A 16,781-nucleotide genomic window follows, 5' to 3' on the forward strand; every position below is an offset into this window, starting at 1 on the left:
TGTGAGAGTACTGGCAGAAAAAAGAAATACCAACACAAAAAGAAGAGATCTCATGAATGTTTTGAAAATATTGTTTGAAACCCTCTTCAAAGATCAACTAGTAGTCAGGAGGATGTAAGTTTTTTGTTTTTTATTTTATTTTTTATTTTTTGACAGTGAGGATATATAGAAGAATGTTCTATATATTTCATATATAGTTGATATTTAATTACTTACAAGAAAAAAAAAACTAATATACAAAAGGTTAATTAACTCTATAAAATTTCAAAGGCAATCACAGAGAAGGGGTTTTTTTTTTTACTATGGAAATAATATAAAAATGGGTAAAGTTGACATTTTATATGTGCCGTGACCATTAAAGTAATAATAATAACAAGAAGACAATATATTACAAAGTATTTCTCAAAAAGAGTTAGCAAATAAATTTTTTATTTTTTTTTAACATACGAAGTAAAAACCATTTTTTATATACTTTATTCAAATATTCCTCTGAAAAATATATATATAAATTGTTATATTAATTCATAGTAGATTAATTATCGACTCTAACGATTTATTAACTCTGTTGTAAGTTTCATGAGATAATAAAAATATGTCATATGTATGTCCAAAATCTTTGTAATAACCATTCCGGCTTAATATATCCCATATTCATAAGAATTTTTTTTTTTTTTTTGAAATAAAGTTGTATTCTCACATTAATCAAGTAGAATATAACTCCAGCTAAATTTGTGATTGCCTCCACACCGAAATGTGTGCATCAATCAATCTCCAGCAAATGATGGTGATCCCGGCATTCCTCCTGCTGGGGCTTATATATATATATAGCTTATGGTGAGTGGCATGATGTATATACATGGAGGTTTACTACACTGACAGTGACTGCCTTGTCTTCTCTGATGCTGTTGCATTCTTTGCCTCCTCGCTTTTACTCAATTCAATCCTGCACGGGTCCTGGAGCAAACTTGTCTTCTTCTTTGCTGGTAATGAAAAAAATTACTTTTTTTTTTAAAAAAAAAAATTGAGCTACTGTAATTAAATGCATGTGATTTGCATTAATATATATGCGTTGCATTTCTTTTTTATTAAGTAAATTGTTGTGATGCTCATCCAACTGGTGGTTTCCATATTTTGCGTTTGCTTAATTTTGTGCAATATTCTCCAATAATCAAGATTTTTGTTGCCAATTTTTATTTTGTTGTGAATAAATTAGCTAGGTGCTGGACAATTTGGATGTTTTTTCCAATACTTGAGAATGTTATATTTGACCTCAGGTCATTGAGAATCATGAGTGCCTGTTCATTGTCTGAAGTTGGTATATTCTAAATTCTAATTGGTTTTGGGATGTTGGAGTTATTTAGATTTTAAATGGTTTCTTGTGTGACAAATTTGCTAGTTGGTTTATTTATGGACGTTCTTTTGAAGCTTGGTGGTGTGCCTAGCTGATACTCTATAGTTGTTATCTGTTGCTGTTTGGCTTTCCAACCTTCACCATTGATACTTATGGGAAATTGTGAGCCTATATATTGTTTGTGAGATAATTCTATATACGGATTGTAATTTGTATCATAAATGGTGCAAGTCTTGCTTCTTCTTACAAATATTTGCATGTTTTTAATTTTTAAGTATGATTCATTTCAGCAGGCATCTAAATTTTATTAATATTCATAGTTGGGCACATTTTTCTTCAGAAACTTTTTTAATCAAAATATATCAAAAGCTTTAAAAAAACACACCATAGTAATACTTTGTTATATATTGCATGTGCGTTTCAATTATTAAAAAAAAGAAGAACATATTTTTTATTGTTTACTATCTCTCTAGTGTTGAAACAGTTAAAACATTCCTGTGGCTTTCTTAATTATAAATTGATTGATTCGGTATATTCATTTTGTATATGCATAATTGGATTAGTTCTGTATCTTAATTAGGATATATATATATGTCTAGTTGATGTGTAACATATATATATTACAGTAATTAATATATCATTTTATATCTGCAGCACCAGACCACAACTGTTTATGAAATCCTAGTGTGTCTAATCTCAAGTTCTTTTGAAAATAGTGGTGCATAAACAAGCATAAATATTGTGAATTATCAAAATACTACAACACCTGGGATGTGAAAGAAGAAAATCTATATATATAGATGCCTGTAATTCATATGCTCTTGAAGATAAATGTCAGATTGCAATTGTGTTTGCTTTCCTCTTTATTGTGTTACTGTCATCTGTTGCAGGAAAAGTGATTCAGTCTGCTTTTTGGTATGGCTTGTTAATTTGTGCATTTGGGAATCTATCCAATCATATATGCCTGTAGAGAAACTAATTATTTCCTTTCTGCTACCTCAGTTGATGGTGCAAGTGGCTCTCTATCTTCCATTATATATGCAGTGGACCTTCCATTCTACATCTGTCTTTTTCTACAGACTGTTGCTTTTGTTGCATTTATTAACAAGGTGAACATATAGCTAGTTTTCTTGCCCCTGATTCCAAATTTGCTTGTTTTAATGAAGAAAAAAAAAACCTCAAATTCCTCCAAATGTACTGCTTGTAAGAGTTATAAAGAAAAGACAACCATGCATTATCTTGAGTAGTGCATAAAGAAGCATCCTCTTTGTTTGTTGTCTTGTCATTTACTAACAATGGGTTGCATTCCATGTTGATTGACAGGTGTGATCACTACTGTACAGTAGTTTGTGTGGTTCTTTTGCTTGTTGCCTTAAATAGTTTAATTTTTCCATGGACCAGTATGAAACTCAAATGGAAAGATTTAGTTTGCATATCTTTGTAGATTTGATCTCAGCTTCACTGGCTTCTTTTGGGGATATTTTTTAGAATTCAAGGGCTGGAATGTCTTCATCCAGTTATGGCTGGCAACCTTACTATTTTTTCCTGCTAACACTTTCATCCTACTCATTGCTATCCATCACCACAAATTTTCTACTATTGATATATCCATTTTTTAAAATAAAATAAAAAAAATAAATAAAAAAATAAATTTTTTTAGACTTTTACCCCCATCATTCACTACTGCTAAATCGACCGATTCAGATGCTAAAAGACGGATTAAAGCCAATAATCTAATAGTAAAGTGTAGGAGTCTCTGCAAAAGGGTGGAGAGTTTGAATACCTCACTTTTACAGTGAATAATGTAAAATAATAGTTTGTCCATTTTATAAAATAAAAAAAATTAAGAAGTCTAGTTGGAACTCTATTTAATGCCATTTTTAGTACTGATTCATCGGAAATTATTTTGTCTTATCTACTATTAACATTGTGTTTAAGTATGTTGAAGTTTGCCGAAGTTTGTTTTAAATTATTTTATAAATTGTTTTGTTATTTTTTGTAATTTTAATATTATATTTAAAAATATGTTTTTTTATAAAATAGACAAATTATATCAAAAATATACCAAATAAAAAATTAATACCTTAACCCACATCTACTTTCAATAGGCCAAGAGCCTAAGAGCTACCCTTTTTCTATTATATGTTTATAATTTTTTTTTTTATTTCACCTCAATTAAATATGGTTCACTAAATAAACTAAAACATAAAAATATAGACTTTTGGTTTAAATAAATTATATACACCATTTTTAAAAAAATTATATATATTAATTAACATATAATAATAATAATAATAATATTATTATTATTATTATTATTATTATTATTATTAGCTGTGGATATAAAATAAAACACATAAAAGTGACTATAAAATCAAATCTCGAGGCAATGACCACTACATCCAGCCGTCCGATCAATGTCCGCGTGTACGGATAAGCCACTTCGGTCCGAAGCGCGTGAGGACCACAATGAGAAAAGCCCATGCATTTACGGCCCGTCACAAAGCTCCATCTACCGCCTCATCCCCCAAGGTCCTTCCCCCCTATCCTTCTGCCACGTGTCCTTTCTATACTACTTGCTCACGGATCCCGTCACCTTTTATCTCTCCATTTTAATTTTAATAAATTGACCCAACTACCCTTTCTATTTATTTACAAAATTTTAACATCAATTGCCGGTCCTTTGCGTTTGTTCACCTAGAGTTTTTTTTTAATTATTAAAGTCATAGAAAATCTACACAAAAGATATCATTAAAGATAAAAAAAACTTAATTACAGTAAAGATTTTACATTTGGAAGGATTTTATTAGTGAAAGGTTCATCATTAGGAATTATAAAATATTATTTGAGATTCAATCAACTTTGATGTTATTAAAAGTAAAAGCAAAACTTTCTCAATTTATTTATATATAAATAATAATAGCATTAATGATTTAAGGTTAGTTTTAGTAATTTTAAGTTCATTTATATTCATATTTATATTATTAGTGACATTTTTCTTTTCCGTTTTTTTTGTTGGGACGAGTAGAGGAAAGAGAGCGTAGTGGCGGGGAGTCAAAGCGATAGCCGTGATCCGATGATCTTTGGAATTCTTGAGTTTAGATCCTTTGTTCATTGGATTCTTCTCCTTTTTCTGCTGCGGTGAGTGAAAGGTGGGAGCTTTTGTGGGGTTTGATTTGATTTTTTTCTTTCTTTTTATGTGTTTTTGTTGGTAAAGATTGTTGATTTTTATTGGATGTAGAATGGGATTGATGATTGTTTTCTTATAAAGTTCGTTTTTTGGGGATTTTAGATTGTTTTTGTGCCAAATCTGATGAAGAATTTCCCTTATGATGTGTTTATTTAGTGAATTTAGTGGTTAAATTGTATGTTTTTTGTGATTTATGAGATTCTCAGAGCAATTTGTGAAATTTGAGTTTTTAGGGTTTATGTGTTAGAGATGCTGAAAAGTTTGTAAATTTTTGCTCATTTTGGTGATTTTTAGGCTTGTTTTCCTGTTCATATCCATCTTTTTTGGTTGTGGTAGGTGTGAAATGATCTTGTGCACTTGGGAGTGTCGTGGTTGGTGAAGCATCGCTTTTTCGTTGATTTGAAGGAAGGGTGATGATAAGTTTGCATAGTGTGGTTGTAGTATTATTGCCAGGAGAACCTCTTCATTTTGGTTGTTTTTGTGGATATCTTGTACTGTGATTAACATGGAGACTGCTAGAAGCTGGTTTCAAAAATTTCAGCCTAGGTTGAAAACTCCTCCCTCAAAAAAGAAGGAGACTGATGACAGGAAGGATGGGAAGAAACCTCCTGTTGATGAAGCACCGTCAAGCGTTACACAGCAGAAGGTTGCTGCTGCAAAGCAGTACATTGAGAATCACTATAAAACACGTATGAAATCCATTGAAGAGAGGAAAGAAAGGTAAATTCATTGGTGGTGTTGAAGTTGCTTTGATTTGCTGATTGTGAAAACTGATTAAAGTTCCTCTGGATGATTTCTTTATATAGGTGGTTTGTAAATTTATTGGTGGTGTTAGGACTTGCTTTGATTTAGCTGATTGTAAAAATGATTCAAGTTCCTCAGGGTGATTTCTTTATATAGTTGTTTTGATGGCTAATCTTTTCCTCCAATTATTGGTAATTGTAGACGGTGGATGTTGGAAAGGAAACTTGCTGATGCTGAAGTTTCTGAGGAGGAGCAGAATAATATCTTAGAGAACTTTGAGAAAAAAGAAACAGAATTCATGCGCCTTCAAAGGCATAAAATGGGAGTTGATGATTTTGAACTGCTGACTATAATTGGAAGAGGAGCATTTGGAGAGGTTGTTATGTACTTGTAATCATTATTCTGCAAAGAAGCCAATATATATATACATACATATACATTTTCTATTTTTCTTCTTTTGTGAAATGCTGGGTGCTGAAGCTATGTGTATGGGGTTCCTAATGACTTTTATTTTCATGCATTTTGAGATTGATAGTATTTTTGTTGCTATACAGGTGAGACTTTGTAAAGAAAAAAGCACAAAGAATGTTTATGCAATGAAGAAACTTAAAAAGTCAGAAATGCTGCGGAGGGGCCAGGTATTGTGGGAAGTTCCATTTGTTTGTAACCACTGTCTTATTTTCATGTCCTACTGACCTTCTTATGTGCACAATTAGGTGGAGCACGTGAAAGCTGAAAGAAACCTTCTTGCAGAGGTTGATAGCGCGTGCATAGTAAAACTTTACTGCTCTTTTCAAGATGAAGAGTTTTTGTATCTCATTATGGAATATCTTCCTGGTGGAGACATGATGACTTTACTAATGCGCAAAGATACATTGACTGAAGATGAAGCCAGATTTTATGTTGGACAGACAGTATTAGCAATAGAATCTATTCACAAACACAACTACATTCATAGGTATATGTTCTGTTATTGCCTTTCTCTCTGTGAACTAATGAAATTTCATGAACCTTTCCTAGGCAGTTCATCTCTTCCTCAACAGGGACATCAAGCCGGATAACTTACTGCTAGACCGCAATGGCCATATGAAGCTCTCAGATTTTGGATTATGCAAACCACTAGATTGCAGTAGCTTTCCAAATTTAAATGAATCTGATTATTTCAGTGAGTGGGAATTTGAAGTCCCCATTGGTGACAGATAATCGGTCTGTCACTTCTCCTGCTCCTAAACGAACACAACAGGAACAGTTACTGCACTGGCAAAAGAACAGACGGATGCTGGTAAGAGGAAATTTGTTTCTTGTCTGGCGCATTATTTAATATAATTTTTTTTCTTTCCCTTGTTGATTAACACTGCCTTCCACAAGTGAAGTTAGCTTTTTCCAAGATATTGTTGTAATAAATCTTGGTTTAAAGAAGTTGCAACAATAATAGTTTACCCATTGGAAATTTTGCATGGTGCTTTTATTGATATGTCTTGTTCATGTTGATAGACTTTATTTATTTATTTATTTATCTTATATCTGCTACTTACTGGTAAAATTGCAGGCTTATTCAACTGTTGGTACTCCTGACTACATTGCTCCAGAAGTTTTGCTAAAGAAAGGATATGGAATGGAGTGTGACTGGTTGGTTCTAGTTCATTATACTGATTGCTCTTTTTTCTGCAATGTTCTTATTATGAAAATCTTTGTCAGGTGGTCACTTGGGGCAATTATGTATGAGATGCTTATTGGTTACCCACCATTTTATTCGGATGAACCTATGTCAACCTGTAGGAAGGTACATGCATCCTTAAACTTTTCTCACCCATCCATGCAGTTAGGTAAAAGTTATACCATGCGTAAATAATTTCCCTCCTTTATTTGTTCATGTTATCATCAGTGTAGTTTCTTATTTGCGTTCTGTATGAATCATTTTGTCATCTATGCAATCTCTGTAGGCAATTGTAAGATAATGTTATTTACTTGAAACATGGAAAGCCTGAGAAATACTAACTGCAGAGACTCTAAATTCCACAGTGACATTTTTGCAGATTGTAAATTGGAGAAATCATTTAAGATTTCCCGAAGAGGTGAAGATTTCACCAGAGGCTAAAGACCTCATTAGCAGATTGCTGTGTAATGTAGAGCAACGGATTGGAACAAAAGGAGCACATGAAATAAAGGTTTTTCTTCACTGTTACATAATTATACTTTGCTTCCATCTTCCCATGAAATTGAAGATGAATATTGGAAATGTTTTTAATTATAGGCACATCCCTGGTTTAAAGGTGTACAATGGGACAAATTATATCAGATGGAGGCTGCCTTCATACCCGAAGTTAATGATGAACTGGATACGCAGAACTTTGAGAAGTTTGATGAGGTAAAGGATTTGTTATTTGAGCCTACCTTGTGATGCAGAAGTTTTAGTGCCTACGCTAAATGAAACTCCACAGAACTTATAAAATTCTTAGCTTTTGAAATCTTCCCTTCAAGTCTATTAACATTTTTGTCTGCCAATTATAATTGTTGTCTCATTTTTCATTCATCCGCTCCTCTGATACTTTGAACATGCAGTTCAATTTTTCCTTTATCTTTTTAGCACAATTGTGTGTGTAAGTGGTCCAATGCAAGTGCAAATAATGATCAAATTTAAAGTGGTTTTTGGAAGTGACCATCAAAACAGTTTTGGAAAGGACCTAGTTATCTGTACAGTATGTTATAGATCGTTGATTGGTCAGTTGTGCATTTGTGCAGCCTGCAAGTCCAATGGAAACTTCATCAAAATGTGGTCCCTGGAGAAAGGTACTTTTGTATTCATCATCTTTATTCATTGTTGGTTGTTGGTTAATTCTGTGTTTCTACATTTTAAATTTGATATTGGTACAATGGTATGGTCCAAGCAGAAATATAATGGGTCTAGTACATTGATCTCAAGAGTCAACACTCCACGCACTATTCTTTTCTTATTTATTCACTGCCAGCTACTATGGGCAGTAGCATATTTCTTGGTGACTGGAGAAAGAATTTCAAATGGAATGCTGTGATATTTTTAAAATATTTTAAAATTTACACTTGGCCATTCGTTTCATTACTTGAAAAACTTATTCTCAATCATCATGATCTTGTAGCTTAATCTGGAGTTTCTCACAAATACAAGTTGTTTTCTCCTGCAGATGCTTCCATCAAAAGATGTGAACTTTGTTGGTTATACATACAAAAACTTCGAGATTGTAAATGATCCTAATGTCCCCGGCATTGGTTTGTTCCTTTTCCCTCAACCTTTCTACACATTCATACACACAATGGCATATTCTCTATCAGCATTTCTTCCGATAGCTCTAATACTCTTCTATACACACAGTAGACTTGAGGAAAAAGAGTAGTAAGGCGAAGAGGCCATCCATCAAGTCCTTGTTCGGTAAGCCTCCAAGAAACTTCTCCTCTATTTCTCATTCACAACTAAATGTACCTGCATCTGCTTGCAGAGAATGAAACCTCCCCGGCTCAACCCGTATTCGGCAGCTTTCTCAATATGTTACCCCCACAGCCAGAAGGCTCTGAAAGCCCCGAGGCATCACCTCAACAACCACCATCAACATCACTTTATCAATCGCCCCAACCTCAGTCGACAACCATTTCTCGATCATCTCAGCCTCAAACTCAGCTCCAGTCACAGTCAAGATTACCACATCAAATGTCTCAACCTCAGTCAAAATCGCCATATCGATTATCTCAACCACAGTCGAAGTCACTGCACCAATCATTACAGCCTCAGCCAAGATCACCTTATCAACTGAATTCTCGACAAAGATAGAGCGTCAAATGGTTCTTGTCAAGTTACTGTACATAGCCGGATTCTGTTATCTATGTTCTCAGTACAGTTTTCCTCACAACACTGTATAGTAAACAACCAAAAGAGTTGCATCCACAATCCTCTAATTGTCAAACTTATGTATCAATTTGCATCTTTTGATTATATATATTTCATTCTTTGCTTGTTTGTCAATAAATTAACTGGGCGTTGTGAATTCTAAATGCTATGTCAATGAGTCTATCGTTAAACAAAAAAGGCCAATGACGAAGTAGTATATTGGTAGTTAAATTTTTATTAAAATTTTTTTATAAATGATGCAAGTTCAAATCATGAATAAAAAATATACATATCAATAATAATTATGTATAAATAGTTAAAAAAATATATAAATAGTGATTGTGTATAAATACTTTTAGTAATTATGGAGGGTTTGGAAGGGTTTTGGAGGTAAGGGTTATTTGAACCGTTAGTTGAGGTGAGGGGTTGAGGATGAAGTAAAGGTTTGGGAGGTAAATGGAGGGTTAAAAATACCCTATTTTACCTCCACTTCTCAACCCTCTACATTGGAGGGTTGAGGAGGGTTCATATTTTTTTATGACAAAAATGCCCTAAGTAGAATAATATAATGACTTAACAATAAATAGTGTTTTTCTTAAAATTATTATTTTTTAATTAAAAAATTATTATTTTGTTATTATTGAGTTTATATATCAAAAGGTAAACATCTTATTTTGGTAATATTTTAGGATAACAAATATTGGAAGCATAAGACATATCAAGGATATTTTGATAATATTAGTACCAACCATTACTTTTTTTTACCTCCCATCCAAATACAAAAAGTTAAATAACTTTTTTTTACTTTATTATTTTTGCCCTAAGCATGATATAAGTTCAATCTTTACCTTCTTTTTTTTTATCTTACTTTATTTTACCTTACTCTATAAACTTTTTCTAAACTCCAACCAAGCAAAGCCTAAAAAAACTGTTGTTGAGGATTCTCTATTTATAATCGAATTCGGATTAATTTCCGCCACTTTCACGTACAGTCAATCATAAACTGACACGTGACCCAGGTGCTCAGTGGGTCCCCATTTGTTAGGGTCAACGTCAGCGTGGCAGCCAGCTATTCCATTATGCTCCTGATTCTTCCTCACTTCACTGCCGCCGCTCGCCGACTATTCCGCCTCCCGTCGCAGCCACCGCTCGCCGCCGTCAAGCCCTATTCCCATCTCTCCTCCATGGCCGACCTTGGGGCCCCTCTTCCTCCCCTTCTTCTCGTCCTCTGCTCCAAATCCCCTCGAGAATTCGATCTCGCACTATCGAGCAAGAACACCGGTTTCAAGCTCGAGGGCGTCGAAGAAGAGATTAGGGTTTTTATCCAATCCGATTTAGATCCTGGCATACAACAAACATTCCAAACCGATGTCTATATGGGCGCGCTCTCCACCAATCTATTCGGGGAGGCTTCTCATTTGGTCTCCCAGGCTCCCGTCCACCCACGACGTCGTTTCTCAGTAATCAAAATCTCTCCTTTTCTTTGAGTTTGCTTCTCTCTCTTTCCCTTTTTTTTTTTTATGCTAACGAAGTGTCTACACAGGAATTTCTGTGAGATTCCATTGGGGACGGTTTGTGTTACTGATTTGCAGTTCAAAGGCAGAGGTTTTGATGGATATTTTAATGGAATTTTTCAGGGGTAATTGATTTTGAGAAAGATTATAACTTGATTGATGCTTTTGAACTGAAGGTCGATCGAAGAACGTGTGGGAATCACCCCCGGGTTGTGTTATGTTTTCCTTCACTTTGGAGATGGAGGATGGACGCAAGCTTCCGCTCTTGCAGTATGTCGTCTCTCTAGCGATCACTGAGGCAATCAAGGATGTGTGCCGAATGCAAGTGAGATTTTCTTTGTTTTGCTCCATTGAATTAGATTTTTGGTTATTCATCAACTGTTGTTTGGGCCTGTATCTTGATGGTTTCTTGAGTTTGTGAATTGTTTTGCAGAATCTCTGTATTTGGTAACATCTTATTGATGAAAATTCTGGGATTTTAGGGCTTGCCAGAGTTGGATGTCAGAATAAAGTGGCCTAATGATCTGTACTTAAATGGGCTTAAAGTTGGAGGAATTCTTTGCACTTCAACTTACAGATCAAAGAAGTTCCACGTTTGTGCTGGTAAACACTAGATAGGTCTCTTCTTTCATGGCTTTGTGTGTGGTCTAGAATGTTTTGACTATTTTATATAGGACATCTAATTTATTTCATGTTGAATTTGAGTCCTTTTTTTGGTTTTATTACATGCACTTACACAAAGATGGTTTAAGTGAATTGCTTTGGTTTTGCAGGTGTTGGCTTGAACCTCGATAATGAAAAACCAACCACTTGCTTGAATGCAGCACTAAAAGAAATGATTTCTGATTCAGGTCAAATAAAAAGAGAAGACTTAGTTGCAGCATTCTTCAACAAATTTGAAAATCTCTTTGAAGTTTTCTCTGGTCAAGGTATGTCAGCAGCTTGTTTTGCTCCCGTCTTGTTCCACTGGTGGTGTTTGATTGCAGTAACTTGATTGCTTGTAAAATTGTTAGTTTCTGCCCTGTAGACTTGAAGCCATTTTTTAACTTTTCTTACCAGCACCTTCCAATTTCTTTCCTTATCTGTGTTTTAAGCTTGACTGTGGTCACTACTTGTCATAGTTAAAAAGTTCCTCCTATGAAATTGCATTAAAGGCATGTAAAAGTCATCCTGAATTACATATGTTGGTTGATTGTCTAAAATCCCACATATTACCTTCCCTGTTTTTCATTTGTATCATCTCCCTTTCTAATCTCACCTAAAAGTCTGCTAAAGCATGAAAATCTGCATGGCTCAAGCCAGTAATGAATTTTTCTATTTTCAGGTTTTCAGGCACTTGAGGAGCTGTACTATCAGACATGGTTGCATAGGTACGCTGAAACAATACACGCATGTCTTATGTGTGGTCAATATTTGGGTTTTGCATTTATAAAAGTATGTATTATTCTGGGTTCTATCTCATTAATGGTCTCTAAGTGGGCGCTTTTGTGATCATAATTGTGATGCGCTCTTCCTATTGCACACTCGCTCCCACACTTTTAGCTTGACTTTATATTTTATGGTGTAATGTGTTTAGTTATTTTTTAATTTGCAGATAGCATGAACAATACCTAGAATGAATTAATATGCTTGATTTATGAGTTAGTTCATGTTCCTTTTGTTCGAAGATCTAAAAATTGGTAGCGCAGATAGTATATAACTGACTTTAGGCACATACTCGTTTCCAAACTGGATCCTATGCATTATTAGGCCATTATGTAAATCTTATCTAGATCGGCTTTGAATGATAATTGCTATATTTTGTCAAAAGTTGGAATTGCTTCATTCATTACAAGTACTGAAAACCTTGAGAACATGTATGGGTCATTGTTTGTGACAGTTACCGATATTTTTTGTGCAAAATTTCTCATGCATGTTACTTATGCACAGCGGTCCCGTTTAATCTTACTGTATGTTTTATCACTTGTTGTGTCAAGACTTCTAGCAGCGCTCTTAATTATGCATCTACCAGTGAATGTACAATGGACTTAGCATGTTCTTCTCATATAATGCAGCGGCCAGAAAGTCGTCATAGAAGAGAAAAACAATGGATGCGTAGTAAACATTGCTGTTATTATTCAGGTAAACTGAAAACCTTGAATCTAGTACAACACATTTCTGTTGAATAATTTTGCGTAATTCATGCAGGGCCTGACACCCTCTGGATATTTATTGGCAACTGATGAAGAAAACAAAGAGTTTGAGCTCCACCCAGACGGAAACAGGTATATATATAGACATACTCTTCTTAACTCCAGCTTCTCCATTTGCTTATCAACCTTTCTCCAACATTTGACTGAACTTGTTTTTGCTTGCAGTTTTGATTTCTTCAAGGGCCTGGTGAGGAGGAAGCTTGAGTGAGTAACAACTATCTGATGCAACAGATGCCAGCAGATTCTCAATAACCTTGATACTTAGCATGGGTGTTTTGGATGAGTTTGTTTAGATAGTCTTATAATTTATGTTTTCAAGTGTGAGTAGGGATGACAATATCACAGATATGTTGTGAAAAATACAATTTCCAAACATATGCTACAGATTGTTAATAAACTAAATATTTGCTTGAATTTTTGCAGTAATAATACGAAAATCAAATGAAGACAAATGTTTAAATGAAAGTAACATGATTGAAGACTTTCAAATAATAAAAGTAATTAATTAAGTATTCCACATCTTAATATACCCAAACCTTCTTGGTTTTTAATTTTTAATCTTAAGCCCGAAACAGTTGGCATAGTAGCTTCCAAGAATGTATGCTCCGGTTGAGCTTAAGATGTTTTCAATGGGATGATCAGTCAGGATTTAGTAGCCACCAGTGATCATGTACATTTTGGTCTGCCATCATCTCTGGTCCATATCATTAACTACAGCCTCTGTATGTAACATGACTATTCGGCATTCATATCGAGGAGTTCAGAGTTTACCTTGTGGGTCTCCATGGCCATTCTGCAATTGTCTCAATTGCAGAAAGAATCACTCACATTCATGCCACCCCAAAATCAACGGTGAGATTGATTCTGCATAAAACAGTTAATATCAATCTTTTTTCAGCTCAGATGCAAGATGCAATTTGTGTAAGCCAAGAAATAATCTCAACATTAAATTTCACTGTGCGGAGAAAGTAGGAAATCCTAGTCTGTTACACAGTATTAACGGGAATGATCAATGCATTATGAGAATTATTCTGTTCAAGAATTTTACTTTTATAGAAGTTCTAGTGAAAATTTTCCTACAAAAGTAAAAAAACAAACATAATAAAGTAGCTGCATACAACAAGAACAAGATTACTCATAAGAATGCAGGTGCAGTTACAGATATGCCTTGTTACGTTCTTGGTGCCATTTTCCTATGCGTTAATAATTAATGTGATAAGGATGCTGTACACAACATCAATGCTAGTTTGCAATTCACTGGTTCAAGGGGAAAGCCAAGCTTGGATTTCAAATTAATGTCATCATCACAGCACAACAGATACAAACTGTGAATTAATCAATATAATGTATAAACCGCAATAAAATCAGTAGTCCATAGATCATGTACCAAATTTTCACTTTAAGAATCATCTGCAGGTAAACAAGTAAAGCCAGCATATAGTATTATTACCTGCACAAAGATCACCACCAAACTTTTTATCAGCAAGATAATATGCCTTCAAAAAGCCCAAAGTCCAATCAATACGTGACCAGCCAAATCTTCACGTCACAGGCTACAGAATCACATTCATGACTCGTGTCTGCGAGTTTAACCAGTCAAGCACAAGTTGATAGACTGGTGAAAATCTCTCTCTTGAAACATACACTCAACAATCTTCTTCCAAGTGCCCATCCGAGGAACGAATCCTTGATAAACCATTTGCTTTAAAACCACATCTACTTCATTCAACAGATTCTCACCGCAAAGGCCTTCAATTGCCAACTTATATGACAAACAACTTGGACATTTACCTTCAGTAATCATCACACCAATAAAATCCTTGGCCTCTAGAAATTTTTTTGAGCTGAGCAATCCATAGAGAAGAGCTTGATAAGTTCCCGAATTCGGAGAGCATCCCTTGAGCTTCATTTTCTTTAAAAAAGTCAACCCCTCGGTGACTCTCCCTTGTTTACAAAGACCAGAAATCAGAACATTAAATGTTATGGTGTCCGGATAACAATCTCCGCTCTCCATTCTCTCGCAGATCTCAAATGCTTCATTTACCCTGCCGTTCCTACAGAGAGCATGCATCAGTGTCGAATAAGTAGTTGCATTAGGGCGGCAACCTTGTTTTGGCATTTCATGGAGCAAGGAAAAGGCAGCATCCAATTTGTCACACTGACACAAACCTTTGATAAGAATGTTAAAGCAACATGTGTCGAGGCTAACACCCAATTTATGCGCGCTCAAATAGACCTCATGAATGATCTCGTACTGCTTGGCACACACTAGCATGTTAAGTACACAGTTGAAAGTTTTAACCGTCGGCCAACAATGAAATTCTGGCATTCTGAGGAGCGTCTCAATGGCTCGCTCAAGATGATTTGCTATATTCCCATAAATTTTGATCACCCTATAGAAGAACTCATCTGAAAGTCTGCAATTCTCAAATTTAGCAGTTTCCAATAGTTCGTCAATGGCACCAAAGTTTCGTGCATCAGCAAGTTTATCAATCAGCAATTGATATAAGGCCTCCCTCGGTTTATAGTCCATACGACCAGAAAGCTTCTTGAATGAATCCATAATCAACTCAGGGTCTCTCAAGTTAGTGAATATCTTCAAGACCTCATTCGGTGAAAGCCAGTCCTTGTGATCCAATCTTCGCAACCAGAAATTATCATCCTCCCTTTTGAAATTGAATCTAGACAAAGAACCCACAGAGCGACTCGAAATCCTGATAATATTCACATTAATATAAACAGAGATTGCCAAGGGACCCCATTTCCGATAAAAGGCCATGTGTTGCTGACAGTTTCTGCATCAATAGACCATACCAAAAATCAATAAACAAAACTAATTATAAGATAATATTTGGCACAAAGCATCAAAGATGAAGATAATAGCATATACAAACACTAATCAAGCATAGTTTCTTAGTTCTCATTGCCAAGGAATCAGCTAAATGGACTTCACAAACATGACAGTTTAGCAGTTCAAATTGCAACATTTCTTATCCCAGATAAAAACTGCATTCAAACACAAGCCAAATGCAACTACTTACAATAAAAACACTGAAAATGAACAACATAAAATGCAAACCAAGTCCCAATTGGACTGCTTCAGGAAAACAATTCATATATGAATTACATAACAACGAACAAATTAAGCAAGTAATTGATGAATCTTACCAGTAATCATGCCCGCCGCCATAACAAATATCCGGAAACCTCGATATCCATTTTTTCTTAGAAAAAAAACATGAATCCAAGTCCGATTCCCACAAAGATGCGAACTTTGTTCATCCAAACAGAGGAAAGATTCAATATTTCTCCAACTCACACAAAGATTTGAACTTTATTCAACGAAACAGAGGAAAGATCTGATCTTGCTCCAACCCAATAAAAATCCGAGCTTTCCTCAACCAAAGCAGAAGGAGAGAGAGAGAGAGAGACCCTTGGGGTTTAGAGTTAGGGTTTATTTATTTATTTATTATTATTAGGGAAAATTACTGTTCACCCTGTTATTTTCAAAACTTCGGGTGTTTTTGGTAATATTGCAAACTTAGAGGGTGTTTTTGGCAATTTTCACTTTTTTTATTATCATTAAAAATTAAGATTAAGTGAGTAAGTCTTTACCACTTCTAACAAGAAAATTTGATAATTTTTTTTTAATATAGTTAATTATAAAGCATCCCAGAAAATAAGCGCTCACTTAATTTCTTAAGCGCTAGAGTCTCAAATCAAGCTGGCGATTCCGACCCTGATCTTGCGCAGGAGTAGACGTTTCTTCTGATAGTTTGGACAGGCCTGAAGGGCCAAACGGTGTCTTCCGTCTTTCCAGTAATTTCTTTTTGTATTTTATTTCCTGTTGTACTTAGTTCTATTCCTCACTTCTAGTGAGAGGATTTGTCTTATGTTTTATGTTGTTCCTTTTATTCAATAAACTTTACGG

The 16,781-nt window shown here is 34.7% G+C and overlaps 2 protein-coding genes and 1 pseudogene across 2 annotated transcripts; 2 read left to right on the forward strand and 1 right to left on the reverse strand.

The window, feature by feature from the left end:
* Positions 1-4,369: 4,369 nt before the first annotated feature.
* Positions 4,370-9,283, forward strand: LOC120250174 (annotated as a pseudogene).
* A 1,083-nt stretch (positions 9,284-10,366) lies between these two features.
* Positions 10,367-13,264, forward strand: LOC120250177 (biotin--protein ligase 1, chloroplastic-like). Its single transcript, XM_039258963.1, has 9 exons — positions 10,367-10,604; positions 10,688-10,749; positions 10,835-10,983; positions 11,141-11,261; positions 11,432-11,587; positions 11,983-12,028; positions 12,713-12,779; positions 12,846-12,922; positions 13,016-13,264. The coding sequence occupies exons 1-9, from the start codon at positions 10,513-10,515 to the stop codon at positions 13,056-13,058; spliced, it is 813 nt and encodes a 270-aa protein (XP_039114897.1). The 5' UTR covers positions 10,367-10,512; the 3' UTR covers positions 13,059-13,264.
* LOC120250176 (pentatricopeptide repeat-containing protein At3g14580, mitochondrial) lies at positions 13,124-16,269 on the reverse strand. The gene is made up of 3 exons (XM_039258962.1): positions 16,019-16,269; positions 14,301-15,645; positions 13,124-13,714 (listed from the first exon to the last, which is right to left on the reverse strand). Exon 2 carries the CDS (start codon positions 15,627-15,629, stop codon positions 14,439-14,441), a length of 1,191 nt encoding a protein of 396 aa, XP_039114896.1. The 5' UTR covers positions 15,630-15,645; positions 16,019-16,269; the 3' UTR covers positions 13,124-13,714; positions 14,301-14,438.
* Positions 16,270-16,781: the final 512 nt, after the last annotated feature.

Source organism: Dioscorea cayenensis, chromosome 19, assembly GCF_009730915.1.
Source record: "Dioscorea cayenensis subsp. rotundata cultivar TDr96_F1 chromosome 19, TDr96_F1_v2_PseudoChromosome.rev07_lg8_w22 25.fasta, whole genome shotgun sequence".
Classification (NCBI taxonomy): Eukaryota; Viridiplantae; Streptophyta; class Magnoliopsida; order Dioscoreales; family Dioscoreaceae; genus Dioscorea; species Dioscorea cayenensis.

Coding starts and splice junctions, on each gene's coding strand:
- LOC120250177 (XM_039258963.1), top strand. CDS start 10,513: ATGTCTATATGGGCGCGCTCTCCACCAATCTATTCGGGGAGGCTTCTC. Junction 10,605..10,687: donor ACCCACGACGTCGTTTCTCA/GTAATCAAAATC, acceptor GTGTCTACACAG/GAATTTCTGTGAGATTCCAT. Junction 12,780..12,845: donor ACATTGCTGTTATTATTCAG/GTAAACTGAAAA, acceptor TAATTCATGCAG/GGCCTGACACCCTCTGGATA.
- LOC120250176 (XM_039258962.1), bottom strand. CDS start 15,629: ATGGCCTTTTATCGGAAATGGGGTCCCTTGGCAATCTCTGTTTATATT.